This window comes from Ovis canadensis, chromosome 3, assembly GCF_042477335.2.
Source record: "Ovis canadensis isolate MfBH-ARS-UI-01 breed Bighorn chromosome 3, ARS-UI_OviCan_v2, whole genome shotgun sequence".
NCBI lineage: Eukaryota > Metazoa > Chordata > Mammalia > Artiodactyla > Bovidae > Ovis > Ovis canadensis.
The window spans coordinates 58,096,047-58,112,035 of NC_091247.1; the positions used below are offsets into that span (position 1 = coordinate 58,096,047).

Consider the following 15,989-nt stretch of genomic DNA (forward strand, 5'->3'; position numbering starts at 1 on the left):
TCAGAACACTCGAGCTCTGCTCTCTGCTCCTTGCCAGTCCTCCCCTGAGAGTGGCAGGGCCATGTGCGAGGAAATGAGCTGCTCCGCAGGGAGAATTAAACCATCTTCTATTACTGACCTCCAGGCCCATTACGGAGGAAGACGATGAAGGGGCTGTTGCTAATGAGTACCGCAGCCTCAAGTGGTGGGGAAGTGAGAAAAGAAAACTGGCTCCCTAAGGAAACACTAATGGGTGGACAGGGCAAACTGCCTACCCCTGACGATCTGGGAGTGATGCCTGCTCCCTGGGGCTCTCTTCCTTCCTCCGCGGCTGACTCCTGATGCCAGGCAAGTACACGGGACAGAAAGCCCCGCTCCCTCCTCATTTCTGTCATGTATTCCATCTGTCTAGAAAGCTTTAATGACTAGACCAAGATGGGCAGGAAGAGGAGAGGCGGGTGGGATATGCACCCTATAGGCTGCGCCCTGGTAGCCCAGGAGCAGGGGTCTTCCTTGTGGGTGGAGCATGTCTGGAGACCTGGCGGGGAGTGAGGGCAATGCCATGGCCTCAGGGTCCCCTTCTAAAGACTCAATATGGGGAGAGGCAGATGCTGTCTTCACCCAAGCCACCATGATCCCAAGCCTTCTCCCCAGCCTTTCTCGCCACTCCCATCTGCCACCTAACAGCACACACCATGGGAATTCCAATTTCGTTGGTGTTGATGTACATGTCCGGGCAGATGACCGAGCGGGCTGCGTAGTCTACGCGCTTCCCCATCATGTGCTTTCGGAACAAACCATCCTTCTTCTCCAGGATCTTTATGGGGGAAAAGTCCACAGCAATCATTAAAAAAATTTAAAAATCAAGACTTAAAATTATTAAGTTGTTAGAAAATATATGTTGCTGTTTTTTCGTTGCTAAGTCATGTCCAACTCTTTTGTGACCCAATGGACTGTAGCCCACCAGCCTCCTCTGTCCATGGGATTCTCCAGCCAAGAATTCTGGAGTGGGTTGCCATTTTCTCCTCCAGGAGATCTTTCCAACCCAAGGGTTGAACCCACATCTCCTGCACTGGCATGTGGGTTCTTTACCACTGAGCCACCAGGGAAGCTCTAGAACATATATATGCCATATTTAATTGTGGGCACAACTTAGCAATTGAGCATGAGTATGAAAGATGATACTTCTATTATTCACAAGCTTGTATAATGGTAACGGGTTGGCGAGAAAGGATGGATAAACCCAAACTTTTTGGCCAACCCAATACTATGCACATATTTATTATGTTTGGGTTTTTTGGTCTGCAATTTTAGTTTCATTCACTTCTTCAGTTAGGGCCATCTTTTATTAATATCTTCTTTTATTCCTCTTTCAGTTATTTTATACAGCTGAAATAAATCTTTCATATTTTACACTAAAAAATAATAAAATAAAAAGTAAACCAAAACTATAGTAGTGCCAATTGGTTAAAATAAAACAATCACTGTCAAGGAAAAAAAAAACAAGTATGGTTACTATTTTCTTCCTTAAGACAAACATGTTTATTATTTAACCCCTTCGGCTAGCAATGGGGATCCAACTGCTCACCTGTCTAATACCGGGGTACTTTTCCATCATTAATTTGTCCATCTCGCTATCAAACACAATATTAACGTGGCTCTGAAGGCGAATCCAAATGTTGTAAAGTCTGTCTGTGAGGGACTGGCCTGGAAGCTGACTCAGAAAGGATCGGTCCATAGTCATCGAAGAATCTTTTTCCTGCCAAGACACAACCAAGGAAAACGGGCGTGATGGAAAGCCCTCAAGAAGGCCAGGCCTGGTTCCGCTTTTCTTTTTCACTTGAGCTCTGACAAATGATGAACTCTGAAGTTGGCCTTTAAGTCTTTTGAACTTGACAGATTTGTGGCCCAAGTGCTAATAAATCAATCTTGTCTGTGTGCATCGACAACATATGAGGCGGTAAGCTGCCCTAGAGCACCACCAACTGACCGACTGTCTGGCCACCTGGACTGGGCCCCTTGGGCTGGGTATGTACGACACAGGAGAGAGACAAATGGTCCCTCGACCCAATGAGAGAAGAAACCTGTCAGCACTGATGAAGGGGGATCCAGTAAGTGAGCATGTCATGCAACCCTCTGGTGATAAAGTGGGCCTGTCCTCAATCCTGAGGAACAGAAGACTTCTCAGTTATAGAGAAGACAGGTGTGGTTTCTATTCTGGCTGAAGGAGCCTCCCAGGGACCCCTGTATGATGACAGCACCCCTGTCAGACTAACTCACTTCTGAAGGTATCAGCTGACTCAGGGCCACAAACCTACTTGTGAAATGGGTGAGACCAGTCTCACTGGTGTATCCTCAGTGCCTGGAATGGTGTACGCCTAGTCACACCCAGGCATTCATGATTCATGAGAGGGCCACTGTGCAAGTATGGGAAGAAAGAACCCTTGCTATTGATCAGATGGAAAAGAGGGCACTGTGACTTCAGGCAGCAATGACCTTAGGAATCTGAGAGGATGCTGCTCATTTCTGCTGAGATTTAGCTTTTTTCTTGGACAAAGGCTACCCTACTTTCAAGAGACATCAACATAAAATCCTTAGCTCTGGTCACTGGACGTGGCAATCCTATGGCCATCTCTCTGAAACTAGACCAGAACCTGCAGACGGCAGATATCGCTAATATTGAGCACTTTTTTAAAAAGCACATTTACACAGGCAGATCAGAAAACTTAAGCAAAACCAAAGAAATGCAAGCAGAAAGGCTGAGTAACCCACACACGGGTGTCCCTGACAGACTGTGGCGCCACCTGGTGATGGGCCGGTCCTACTCAGGGAAGGGAGCCTGGGAGCCTGTCTGGTCTACTTAAGGCTGAGACAGTCCTTCCTATTTGCATTTAGAAAGCGTCTTAAAGCTGGGAAGGATGTCAGCAATCTCAACAAACTTCCTGAGTGCCTGACTCATCTTTATACCCACTGTAGACCTAGGATACTAAAAGGGATTCAGGAAACGTCTGCTGAAACAGGAAAATGGAATTCAGCTCCACCATTTATTGGGGAGAAAACTGAGCCCCAAATCTGACACTCCCATTCCAGGAAACTCCTCCAAATGCCAACACTGACTTCCTGACCCTGATGCTAGAGATCTTCATGAGCCAAAATCAGACCTAGGTGGCACGGGTCTCTGGTACCAGAGCCCAGTAGGGACAGGCTCAGAGCCTGAGGACCACAGACTGTTCTTTCTAGAACTGCCAGTGAGAGCAGGTAGCCCAGACCACAATCACGGGTAAAACCTCCCCACAGATCACTCATTTTATTGTGGAGATGGGAACAAGAAACCAAAGCAACTCAATCAAGGTCACTGGGCACAGTCATTGGGGTCATGCTCAGACCCACACTTTCCCCCAGACATTGCCCAGTCCTGCCAAACCCATGGCGCACACACAACCATACAGAATTGCCAACCAGTATCTCCCAGGACCCACAGCATTCTGCACCCACAGCGTAGGAAGCTAGAACTATGATATCAGCTCCTGACCTCTTCTGTGGTGGGTGCTGCCACCTCACTTGGCAGCTCCTGTTCTTGGGCCATCAGTGCCAGAAGTTTTCGGATCAGAACCACGTCCTTCATGACAGCCTGCAAGTTCACCGTCTGCCCGTTGGTGAACATCTGGTCCCCAAGGCGGTTGACAGGGCGATACCTGCAGGAGGACATGTGGAATCAGTGAACACTTCCCTCAGCCTCTTATCCATCCCTACTCACATGCCCCCAGCTCCAAAGGAAACCCACATTCCTCCTGCACTCAGGAAAAATGAAGAGGAAAATAGTCCCACCACCTGCCAGCTGGGAGTAGAACTGCTGCTCTATTTTTCAGCACCTTTGACCCTTCCTTTCTCTCCCAGAGGTCATTATTCAATTATTCCATAAACCTTTTTCAGGTGAAATAAAGCCAATGAAAGGGTATTACCTTGAGGGTGGTACCACCAAGAAATCCAGAAAGAACATACTGGGGTTGAACCTGGACTCCATGCCAACATCTTCCAGTCCCAAAAAAAGGTAATTCAGAAAGAACCCTGTGTTTGAAATAAATCAAAAAGATCATTTAAACCTATACATTAAGAGCATGGAAGGATGACCACAAAAATTTTTACAAAAAGCCCAGAATATAGGACAATACGGAGAATAAGATCACGTGTCTCCATAAAAACTAATGAAGGAATTGCCTGGCGGTCCAGTGGTTAAGACTCTGCACTTCCACTGCAAGGGGTGCAGGGTCCATCCCTGGTCAGGGAACCAAAATCCCACATGCCACGTGGTGCAGTGAAAAAAAATAACAATAATGAAAATAAATAAGCAAATAAAATACATTAAAAAAAAATAAGGTGAGTTACACTGCACCTTCAAGACACATGTCAAACTGTATTAAGCAATGCCCACCCACAGCTATCATTTAATGATCAGGCTCAGTTACAGTAATCATCAAGTTCATGGTTCAAGGAATAAAGACATTTCCCACACTGTAAATCATCAATGATAATGTACCCTGAAGCCTGCCCCAAATCTATGGCTCAGTTTCAGGAGAGATCTACAAGAATCACAATTTTGAAAACATAAAAAGGCAGGGTAAAGGAGTCCAGGAAGTCAGTGGGCTGTTTCTTTAGCCTGGCACAGCACCTTCATTTTTCCAAAGAGCTATGAGGTGTTCTTGAGCACTGGAGGGTGTCAGGTATCCTCGTTTTCCCATCTGAGCTTCCTCAATTCCTGGAGTGGAAGAGGGCAATTGAGCACAGTAAGTCAATTACAGACACCCTTTCCGTAATGGGATTTAGCAATTCCTTTCCCCACTCCTCCAAGCCTGCAATCTGACCAAAAAATCAATCTCTAGAGACTTCCCTAGCGGTCCAGTGGCTAAGGCCCCACACTCCTAATACAGAGGCCCTGGGTTTGATCCTGGATAGGAAAACGAGATCCCACATGCTGAGGCAGCCAAAGAAACAAATTAAAATAAACAAATATATTTTTTTAAAAAAGTCAATCTCTAGGACAACCTACTCTCTGCTATGGATTTTCCCCCACCTTAATCTAATTTCTAAAGTAATGAAAACCAAACAACTATTGTATGAAACCTAAAAGGTGGAGCCAAAGGGGGGAAAAAATCACCCACAATTATATCATGTTATCACCATGACCACTTTTATATATTCTTTTCTGGTCCTTTGGTTTATTAAGTTTTAGATCATTACAATTTCAGGTGTGGATTTACTCTGTACCACTCTGCTAATTTAGTGTCATCTTGCGAGCATTTCTGCATGTTGCCCTATACCTTGTGTCTCACCATCATTTTTATTTTATTTATTTATCTGGCTGTATCGGGTCACTTAGCGGCGGCACACAGGATCCTCCGTTGCAGTGTGCAGGCTTACTTGCTTTATGGCACATGGGATCTTAGTGCCCCAACCAGGGATTGAACCCACATCCCCTGTACTGCAAGGCAGATTCTTAACCACTGGACCACATGGAAGTAAGTCCCTTGCCATCATTTTTTTTTTTTAACCCCCCTCCCACTTCCCTCCCCATAACATCTCTCTGGGTCATCCCCACGCACCAGCCCCAAGCATGCTGCATCCTGCGTCAGACATAGACTGGCGATTCAATTCTTACATCATAGTATACATGTTAGAATGTCATTCTCCCAAATCATCCCACCCTCTCCCTCTCCCTCTGAGTCCAAAAGTCCGTTATACACATCTGTGTCTCTTTCCCTGTCTTGCATACAGGGTCGTCATTGCCATCTTCCCAAATTCCATATATATGTGTTAGTATACTGTATTGGTGTTTTTCTTTCTGGCTTACTTCACTTTTAATTGCAGCATGATATTCCTGAGAGGATGTTTTTGTAAGTGACTTAACCACCTTCTAATAGTTGGACATCTGAGCTGACTCCAATTTTTTTTTATTACTTTAAGTCACACTGTGATAAATAGCTTTAGGCACATGGCTTTTACCAGAAAGGTTCACAGCAGGAGAATTATGGATAAATGAAGATGAACATTTTTATGGGTAAATGTATATTCAGTTTCTTCTTACAGCTATCATGCTGGTGATAAGTAGGTGGATCTTGATTTCTCAGATTAACCAAGATCACTCTGGGATACTCTTTAATCAGCCACTCCCAGAGTAAGTCACATTCAGGAGGTGTGGCCCCAAGCATTTAGATGATTAAGAAAGTGAGTAATGTGACCTCTAGGTTCAAAACTATCAACTTCAGCCTTAGTATAGGGGTGAGCATCCCCTCCCATCAAAACTATCAACCTCTTTTGGAACACATTCATCAAAATCATATACTGCTTGGGAATTTCCTGCCAGTCTAGTGATTAGGACTCAGTGCTCTCACTGCCGAGGGCCTGGCTTTGACCCCTGGTCAGGGAACTAAGATCTCACAAGCCTTGTGGCTCAGCACCCGACCTCTCCCCACAAAATCACTCAATATTTTTTTTTTTAATGCACTTATCAGGGTAGAAACTGTGTCTTGTCTGTGTTCCTAACAATTAACAGCATCTGAGGGGTTGCTAAGAGTCAGACAGGACTGAGCAACTTCACTTTCACTTTTCACTTTCATGCTTTGGATAAGGAAATGGCAATCCACTCCAGTGTTCTTGCCTGGAGAATCCCAGGGACAGGGGAGCCTGGCGGGCTGCCATCTCTGGGGTCGCACAGAGTTGGACACGACTGAAGCAACTTAGTAACAGCAAGACCCAGCAGATACTAAGTTTTCACTGGCTTAAATAAACATGTTCAAAATACTATAAGATAATCTATATTTAAAAAACCCACTCTTCTGCTTTTTTCTATATTTGTAAAACCCAGCTTCATTCACCTCTAATTCTCTACTTGGTTTCTTTACCAACTGTAGAAGATACATCATGGAAAGTTTTTAGAGAAATTTGTAACTTAGAAAACAATTAATAAGATGTACCATAATTTATTTAATTAGGCTCTACTAACAGGCATTTAAGCTATTTTCAATTCAAAACTACTTAATACTGTGGGGATGCATAATTCTCAGGATAAGATCATAAAAGCGGAATTGTTAGGTCAAAAGTGAAAACATTTAAAATTTTGATTTCTATAAAAGCAGAACATTTCAACCAGTTAATGCAGTTGAAGAAAGTGAGGGAAATGCAATGGAGAGAGGCTCTGACCCTTGGGGATAAGCCAGATATAGGAAGCTATGGGTGTTCAGCGGAGAGAAAAGACCCCATTAACCTAAAGGACAATTCTGTGGGCATTTCTGGAAACTTCTCTCTCACTAATCTGCCTTGATGAACTGAGGAAGATGAGCAGCATCTGGGAGCTCTCTTCAGCTCCTGACTCAGAGCTGCTGGTGGAGGAAGCGGCCCCAGCACAGTTTAACCCCTGTTAAGGCAGATGGAGGTCATTCACTCACTGAGTTTGAGTCAGAAGAGACTTGCCGAATGCCACCTCCTCACATGGACCACACCCTTCCTAACCAGGCACTTTTTGAGCCTGCAAAAATGCTATTTGCCTCAGGGACTTCCCTGGTGGTCCAGTGGCTAAGACTCCGTGCTCCCAATGCAGGGGGCCCGGGTTCCATCCCTAGTCAGGGAACTAGATCCCACATGCCACAGCCAAGAGTTTGCAGGCCATAACTAAGACCTGGCACAGCCAAATAAATGAATAAAAATGAATATTGAGAAAAAAATACTATCCAGTGACCTTGTTTAAAAAAAAAAAATGAAATCTGCTTCAACAGGACTTCAGAACAGCTGTAACATGTTATTTAGTTTAGCTCCAAGAACTCCTATATGAAAGAAAAAAAGTTGGTAAGTCAAATAGTGGGCAAGATTGACTCATGGTGGGCGAAGCACCTTTGCTGTAAGAGGTCTCACTTGAAAACGCTGCATAATGGGGCTTGAATAGCACACTGGTCATGTGTGAATTTCACAAGCTAACAGCACTCCTAGTGAGATCAGGAGTACATGGGGACCACTGAGCCAAGGCCTGACTGCATGGCCCCATTAGATACCAGGGACGTGGCCAGATCATTCATCCAAATGCTTACCTGCCTCTCCATCATCTCTGCCTGGAGTAACTGACCTGCCTCACCCACAGCCTTCCCTAAGAATGGAGGCCACAAGGTCAGATTCCCAGCTTGGCACTGGGCTCAGCCACAGGATGTTCCTGGGCATAAGGCTGAGCGCCCAACAAGTAAATGCCTGCTAAATACTACCAATCCAATCCGAAAACCATCCAAGACCACTGCTGACTTGTTTCTGATGCCCAGGATTTTGGTTGGCACCATCATATTCTCATAGTTGCAGTGACAATTACTCCAAAGAATTGGCTTGGCAAAGGGGCTTAAAGGCTGCCTATTAGATACCTGCCCCAAATAGTTATCCTCTAGAATTCTGACCACCTTTCTTCTCAATCTATGAATATTCCCTAAAGTGCCCTGAAGTCTAGAGTAACAGTTTCCAACCTTAAAAATTGTTTTAAGGGCTATGTATAGTGCAGGAAAATCCATCCTTGTGTCTGTTAATGGTTAAGCATTAAACAGACTTTCTAAATGCAGTGTAGTATCCTGGACTGGATCCTGGAACATAAGGAGGACATTATTGGATAAACTGGGCTTCCCAATGGCTCAGAAGGTAAAGAATCCACCTGCCAATGCAGGTTACAGTCCATGGGGTCACAAAGAGTCAGACATGACTTAGTAACCAAGCACACACTGGATAAACTGGTGACATTCAAATAAAGTTTGCAGGTCAGTTAACAGTAGTATACCAATGTTAATTTCTTAGTCTTGATAAACGTGCCATGGTGATCTAAGATGTTTCATCAGGGCAAACTGAGTAAAAAGTACGTAAGAATTTCTGTAGCATGTCTGCAATTCTTCTATACATCTAAAAATTAGTCTAAAATAGATTTTAAAGTAATAAACAAGTTTGCTATACTATGGTCTATCTGTTTATTATTTCCTCAAGATTCATGTGTTGAAAGGGCTTCCCTGGTGGATCAGTGGTAAAGAATACACCTGCCAATGCAGGAGATGCAAGAGACTTGGGTTCAGTCCCTGGGTCAGGAAGATCCCCCTGGAAAAGGGCATGGCAACCCACTCCAGTATTCTTGCCTGGAGAATCCCATGGACAGAGGAGCCTGAGCCTGGTAAGCTACTGTCCATGGGGTCGAAAAGAGTCGGGCACAACTGAGGCGATCTGCATGCACTCAGGCATAAGGTGTCCAAAACAGGTGATGCTTTTTCTGCCCTGGCACACTGACTGCATCATAATAAAACATGAACGGCCAGTATCCACATAGCACATTTGACATAGCAGGCACTGGGCTCAATATTTCAAATGGAAAATCTTTAGTCTTCACTACTTCAGAAGAAACACCAGAAAGCATTGTTCAGTTCAGTTCAGTCGCTCAGTGGTGTCCAACTCTTTGCGACCCATGAATCGCAGCACACCAGGCCTCCCTGTCCATCACCAACTCCCAGAGTTTACTCAAACTCATGTCCATTGAGTCAGTGATGCCATTCAGCCATCTCATCCTCTGTCGTCCCCTTCTCCTCCTACCCCAATCCCTCCCAGCATCAGAGTCTTTTCCAATGAGTCAACTCTTCACATGAGGTGGCCAAAGTATTGGAGTTTCAGCTTTAGCATGAGTCCTTCCAATGAATACCCAGGACTGATCTCCTTTAGGATGGACTGGTTGGATCTCCTCGCAGTCCAAAGGACTCTCAAGAGTCTTCTCCAACACCACAGTTCAAAAGCATCAATCAATTCTTTGGCACTCAGCTTTCTTCACAGTCCAACTCACATCCATACATGACCACAGGAAAAACCATAGCCTTGACTAGACGGACCTTTGTTGGCAAAGTAATGTCTCTGCTTTTCAATATGCTATCTAGGTGGGTCATAACTTTCCTGCCAAGGAGTAAGTGTCTTTTAATTTCATGCCTGCAATCACCATCTGCAGTGATTTTGGAGCCCAAAAAAATAAAGTCTGACACTGTTTCCACTGTTTCCCCATCTATTTCCCATGAAGTGATGGGACCAGATGCCATGATCTTAGTTTTCTGAATGTTGAGCTTTAAGCCAACTTTTTCACTCTGCTCTTTCACTTTCATCAAGAGGCTTTTTAGTTCCTCTTCACTTTCTGCCATAAGGGTGGTGTCATCTGCATATCTGAGGTTATTGGTATTTCTCCCGGCAATCTTGATTCCAGCTTGTGCTTCTTCCGGCCCAGTGTTTCTCATGATGTACTCAGCATATGAGTTAAATAAGCAGGGTGACAATATACAGCCTTGACATACTCCTTTTCCTACTGGAACCAGTCTGTTGTTCCATGTCCAGTTCTAACTGTTGCTTCCTGACATGCACATAGGTTTCTCAAGAGGCAGGTCAGGTGGTCTGGTATTTCCTTCTCTTTCAGAATCTTCCACAGTTTATTGTGATCCACACAGTCAAAGGTTTTGAAGGCAGAGGAACCCGTGATCAAGTTGCTAACATCCACTGGATCATCAAAAAAGCAAGAGAGTTCCAGAAAAACATCTATTTCTGCTTGATTGACTATGCCAAAGCCTTTGACTGTGTGGATCACAATAAACCATGGAAAGCATTGTTAAACAAACTTAAAACTACAAAAATGAAAAGGCAGTAGCACTAAGTCTCTCAAATTTCTTCTCAGGTACCCCTAAAAGCAGGGCAGAGCTAAGTGGGAGACACTCTATTCCAGGGATCTGAGAGGACAGCTAGAGCAGCCTGCAGGAGGCACTAATGTTCTTTAGATGCTCACAGTTTTTCTTTAAAATCCACCTACATTTTTAATTTTGAAATAAATATATTTTTTATTTTGGCTGTGCTAGGTCTTTGTTGTTGTGCACGGGCTTTATCGTCTTCCCAGTGGCTCAGATGGTAAAGCGTCTGCCTGCAATGCGGGAGACCCAGGTTCGATCCCTGGGTTGGGAAGATCTCCTGGAGAAGGAAACGGCAACCCACTCCAATACTCTTGCCTGGAGAATCCCACGGATGGAGGAGCCTGGTAGGCTACACCCCATGGGGTCGCAAAGAGTTGGACACGACCGAGCAACTTCACTTTCACGGGCTTTACAGTTGTGGCACGTGGGCTGAGCTGTCCCGAGGCATGTGGGATCTTATCTCCTGGACCAGGAATGGAACCAGCGTCCTCTGCATTGGAAGGTAGAGTCTTAACCACTGGACCACCGAGGAAAATGTCCCTCACCTACATTTTAGTTCTAAATATATCCTCACTTGTTTGACAACAAAATGGTTTGAACTATTTATCAAGTAGATTTCTTAACTTCTTCCTCAAAAATCTTTCAGAATAGTGACCACCTGTGGCAAGAGGTGCCTCATTCAGGCCGTGGGGCACTGCCTGACACTGTATGCTAGTGGCAAGGACTGAGCATGCACCAGGATGCCCGCCGGTTCTAAGACCCCAGACACCCACCATCTGCCGGCCCACCACAAACATACATCCAAGAAGCATTTGGTACAGAGGACCAGGGATCCCCAAGTCGTGGGACACGTCTGATGGTCACACGTGAAAAACACACGGAGGGCCGCCCAGGACCTGCTTACCCTGGGGTTCAGTGTCCTTCTGGTCAGCTCTCCTGTGCACCATGGCCGGATACGTGATGGTCAGTTTGCTATTGTGCTCCTTTCGGATCACTGACCGCCCAGTTCTAGACATGAGGACAGTTGTGAGGAGAGAGAAAAAAAAACCCAACAATGTGAAATCTAAGATATGATACAAATGAACATATCTGGGAAAGAAAAGCAGACTCAAGAGATTTAGAGAAGAGACCTGTGGTTGCCAAGGGAGAGGGCAGGTAGGTGAGTGAAGATTTGGGAATTTGGGATTAGCAGATGCAAACTATTATGTATAGGATGGATAAACAGCACAGAGAATGATATTCAATATCCTACAATAAACCATAATGAAAAAATATGAAAAAGAATACATACAGATGTATATAACCAAATAACTTTGCTATATAGCAGAAATTAATACAATATAGTAAATCAACTATACATCCATAAAATAAAATTTAAAAAATCAGAGGCAAGTGCCTAGGACTCACTTGCAGTGGGGACATCTCTTAGCAGTCATATGTACCTTCCAGAAGACAGAGATGAGTTTGCTCCTGCTCTCACAGACATTTTTCACCTGTTAAAAAGAGTCAAAAAGCCTGAGTGCCATCCTGAAGAGAATCTAGTAGGTATACATTTTGTAGTTTTCACCTATTATTGAAAAATCAGAGGACGCCACCCCATTTCTTAAAATTCTCCACAAAACCCTAACATAACCAAACACTGCCAATCACTAAGCGACTTCTTTAAGTTTCCTCATTCATAATAGGGGAAACTTACCAACCTGTTACTAAGATGAAGAGATCATGAGGGCAGTGGTAGGCTTGGAAGACAGCAAGGATCAATAAATTTAAATAATTTAATAAATTAAATAATTTAATTTTAAATTAAACCTGAGACAGCAGCTGCTATCTCCCCTGGATGGATCTCAGGGCTCTGAGGCAAGGCACGTCCACAGTTAAGCAACACTAGTGGTTTGGAGCTAATTCTGCAAACGAGACCCACCCTGGGGGCTTTTGTACCCCTCCGTGGGGCCCCAACCCAGACAACTTAAGTCATAATCTCTGGTGTGAAACTTGGGCATTAGGTGAACCAGATCTCAAGATTAGCCCTGCAGGTTGATTACCTACACCATTCATTGGCTGAACAAATTAACACTTACACAGATGCTACGGGGGAATGGGGAGGCAGCGGTCACTTAGCACTGGAGAGAGAAGCGAGAACAGGACATGGGCCTCATTCTCCAAGTGAGACGTAAGCCAGCACCTCACTGGACACTGTACCCAAAGCACCTAATTTCTTCTAACCTTTTCCTCAGCTCTACAGGCAGGTATCAAAGATGAGGAACGAGTGGCTTGGGGACGGTTATGTAACTTACAAGGTCACAGGCTTCACAAGAGGCAGAGCTGGGATTCAAAGCTGACCCAGGTCTGCTTTGGGAAGCCAAAAAAAAAAGTGTTTGACTCTTTGCAACCCTACGGACTGTAGCCTGCTGGGCTTCTCTGTCCATGAGATTCTCCAGGCAAGCATACTAGAGTGGGTTGCCATTTCCTGCTCCAGGGGATCTCTCCAACCCAGGGATCACATCTGGGTCTCCTGCACGGCAGGGGGATATCTTTATCGTCTGAGCCAAGGGATAAGTCAAAGACAGTGTAGCGGGAACTGTGATAATTATGCTAAAAACCAAGTGTTCAGGGAACAGAGAGATGAGATAACTCACTTGTGCACCCTGGGATCCCAGGAGGTTGTTCTGCAGGATTTCGATTGTATATTGTTCTAGCTCTTCCTGAATTTCACAGGCAGTAGGATTAGCATTTTCTTCCAGAAACTGAAAAACAAGAGAAAAGCCATGTGATCAAAGTAAAGCAAGTATATGATGAGCAGCAAAAGGGGCAGCCCCTCCAAAGTGGGGAAAGCTTTATCTGAGGGGAGAGAAAGGAGAAACCTCAGGGCTGCTATGGTGTCTTTTCAAAAGTTTGGCCACGTTGCTGGTTTAAAAAAAAAAAAAAATCAAAGTTGAGAATGTCCTGGGACTTCCCTGGTGGTCCTGTGGCTAAGACTCCAAGTTCCCAATGCAGTGGGCCCAGGTTCAATCCCTGGTCAGGGAACTAGATCCCACATACCACAACTAAGAGTCCACATGTCACAATGAAGACAGAAGATCCCACCTGCCACACTGAAGACCTAGCATGACCAAATAAATAAACAAACATATGTAAATGAGACTATTCAGCTTCCAATGATAGTGGGCTATATTATTAAGGCTTCCCTGGTGGCTCAGACAGTAAAGAATCTGCCTGCAATACTGGAGACCTGGGTGCAATCCCTGGGTTGGGAAGATCCCCTGGAGGAGGGCACTGCAACTCACTCCAGTATTCTTGCCTGGAGAATCCCGATGGACAGAGCAGTCTGGCGGGCTACAGTCCATGGGGTTGCAAAGAGTCAGACATAACTGAGTGACTAAGCATAGCACAGCATGCAGATTATCAAGTCCAAATGAAAAATTAAAAAAAAAAAAACAGGATAAAATATTTTTAAAAATGTAAAGTTCTGAAGAGTTGTCAGAACTGTGAGGGATAATCAGGCCATAATGAAGGGAAAATGGGGATTCAGGTTAAAGAGCCCAGGGCCAAGGTTGTTCTGAGCAGGGCTGCCGCACCGCCCAGCACTGGGGCAGCCTTCAGCGTAGCTGTGTCCCTCCGGGGAAGATGCTGATAGAGGTGGGATGCTCCCTGGAGCTGTACAACGTGGCAGCATGGCCTCGGAAACATTTTACAATCCAGTAATTTTGAACTTTTCATTCTGAGGGTCTTAAATGATGAACAGGACAGAAATCTAAAGCCTAGAGTGAGTGAAAGGATAGGAATCAAACAAGGTATCTTCCTGCCACATCCCATCCCACAAACACAGAAAGCTGGGGACCTGAAGGACTGTGTCCTTGGGAACTAGAAGAGCCCTGGAACAGAACACCTGGATTCCCACGGCCTGCAGTCCAGGGAGCCTTCAGCCTTGACTGTGGACTCTGATGGTCCCCAGGTCACCAAGCACAGGGCAGAAGCAATAAGAAGCCTCTCTGGAGAAACAGGGCAGCATCCTAGACCTCAAATTATTCCAACGAAGAATTTGCTAAGTACAGCGTTGTTGCTTAGTTGCTAAATTGTGTGAGACTCTATCTGACCCCAAGGACTGTAGCCCACCAGACTCTTCTGTCCATGGGAGTTCCCAGGCAAGAATGCTGGAGTGGGTTGCCATTTCTTTCTCCAAGAGATCTTCCTGACCCAGGGATTGAAATCATCTCCTATATTGGCAGGCAGATTCTCTACCACTGAGTCACCAGGGAAGCAAACACAATGACAAAGCGTCAAAAATAAGCACACCAGGAGGAGAAAGAAGAGAAGTTTCTGGAAATAAGGACTATAGTTTGATGCTGAAGTCACTCATGCCAGTGATGGTTACTTTATAAGCCTTTGTTAGACTGTGGGTTAATTAATGAATTTCTGTGTGTATACTCCACCCCAAAATATTTTAAGGTAGAGGGGATCCCGAATAATTTTACATCAATAGATCTGACACTTTAGACAAAATGGACAAATTCCTGCTTGATAAGCTGTTTCAGTCGTGTCCGACTCTGTGTGACCCTATGGACCATAGTCCACCAGGCTCCTCTGTCCATGGGATTTCCCAGGCAAAAATACTAGAGTGGGTTGCCATTTCCTTCTCGAGGGACCTTCCCGACCCAGGATGGAACCCATATGTCATGTTTCTTGCACTGGCAGGTGTGTTTTTTTTACCACTAGCGCCACCTGGGATTCCAAAAAAGTATAATTTACTCTGAGTAAAGGTGTAAGAAAACCCTTCTCTCTCAACACACAAGCTCTCTCGGACAAATCTGACCTGAGATTAGTTTTTTAGCCACGTGCACACACAGATACGGTCTTGTTTTGAATGCTTTTCTCATCTCGTTTGGGCTCTGACAACCCACACCATGTTGCATCTCTGTGCGGAAGCCTACCTGCTCTGCCCACCTAATGTCATTAAGAATGAATTATTCAGGAAAGGGAAGGGGAAGACGAAAGGTGAACGGTTTCCCCTTGTAACAAGAAGCAAGACAAGGATGCATGCTGCCCCTTGAACAAAGTCTTGTAGATCCTAGGCACCTAATAAGGTCTGAACAAGAAATGAAACATATAAAGGCTGAAAATAAATAAACTTACTATTATTCACAGGTAATATGAGTGTGTTGAAAAACTGAGAAAAATCCACAAACAAAGTATTAGAATTGATGAGATCCTTGTCTCATTGAATTGTCATACCCTGATGAATAACCAGGTTATTTCATACAAAAGTGAGTAATATTTTGATCTACCAACCAGAAA

The 15,989-nt window shown here is 44.7% G+C and overlaps 1 protein-coding gene across 1 annotated transcript in view; it reads right to left on the minus strand.

Annotated features, from left to right (window-relative positions):
• The window catches only part of POLR1A (RNA polymerase I subunit A), an 85,434-nt gene that overhangs the window by 60,106 nt on the left and 9,339 nt on the right, over nt 1–15,989 (minus strand). Inside the window, exons 4-11 of the mRNA XM_069583088.1 lie at nt 13,334–13,441; nt 12,105–12,190; nt 11,602–11,705; nt 4,649–4,735; nt 3,942–4,047; nt 3,512–3,674; nt 1,568–1,738; nt 674–796 (exon numbers count right to left, since the gene is read on the minus strand). Of these exons, the coding sequence (XP_069439189.1) occupies nt 674–796; nt 1,568–1,738; nt 3,512–3,674; nt 3,942–4,047; nt 4,649–4,735; nt 11,602–11,705; nt 12,105–12,190; nt 13,334–13,441 (948 nt within the window). The remainder of the gene's footprint in view (nt 1–673; nt 797–1,567; nt 1,739–3,511; nt 3,675–3,941; nt 4,048–4,648; nt 4,736–11,601; nt 11,706–12,104; nt 12,191–13,333; nt 13,442–15,989) is intronic.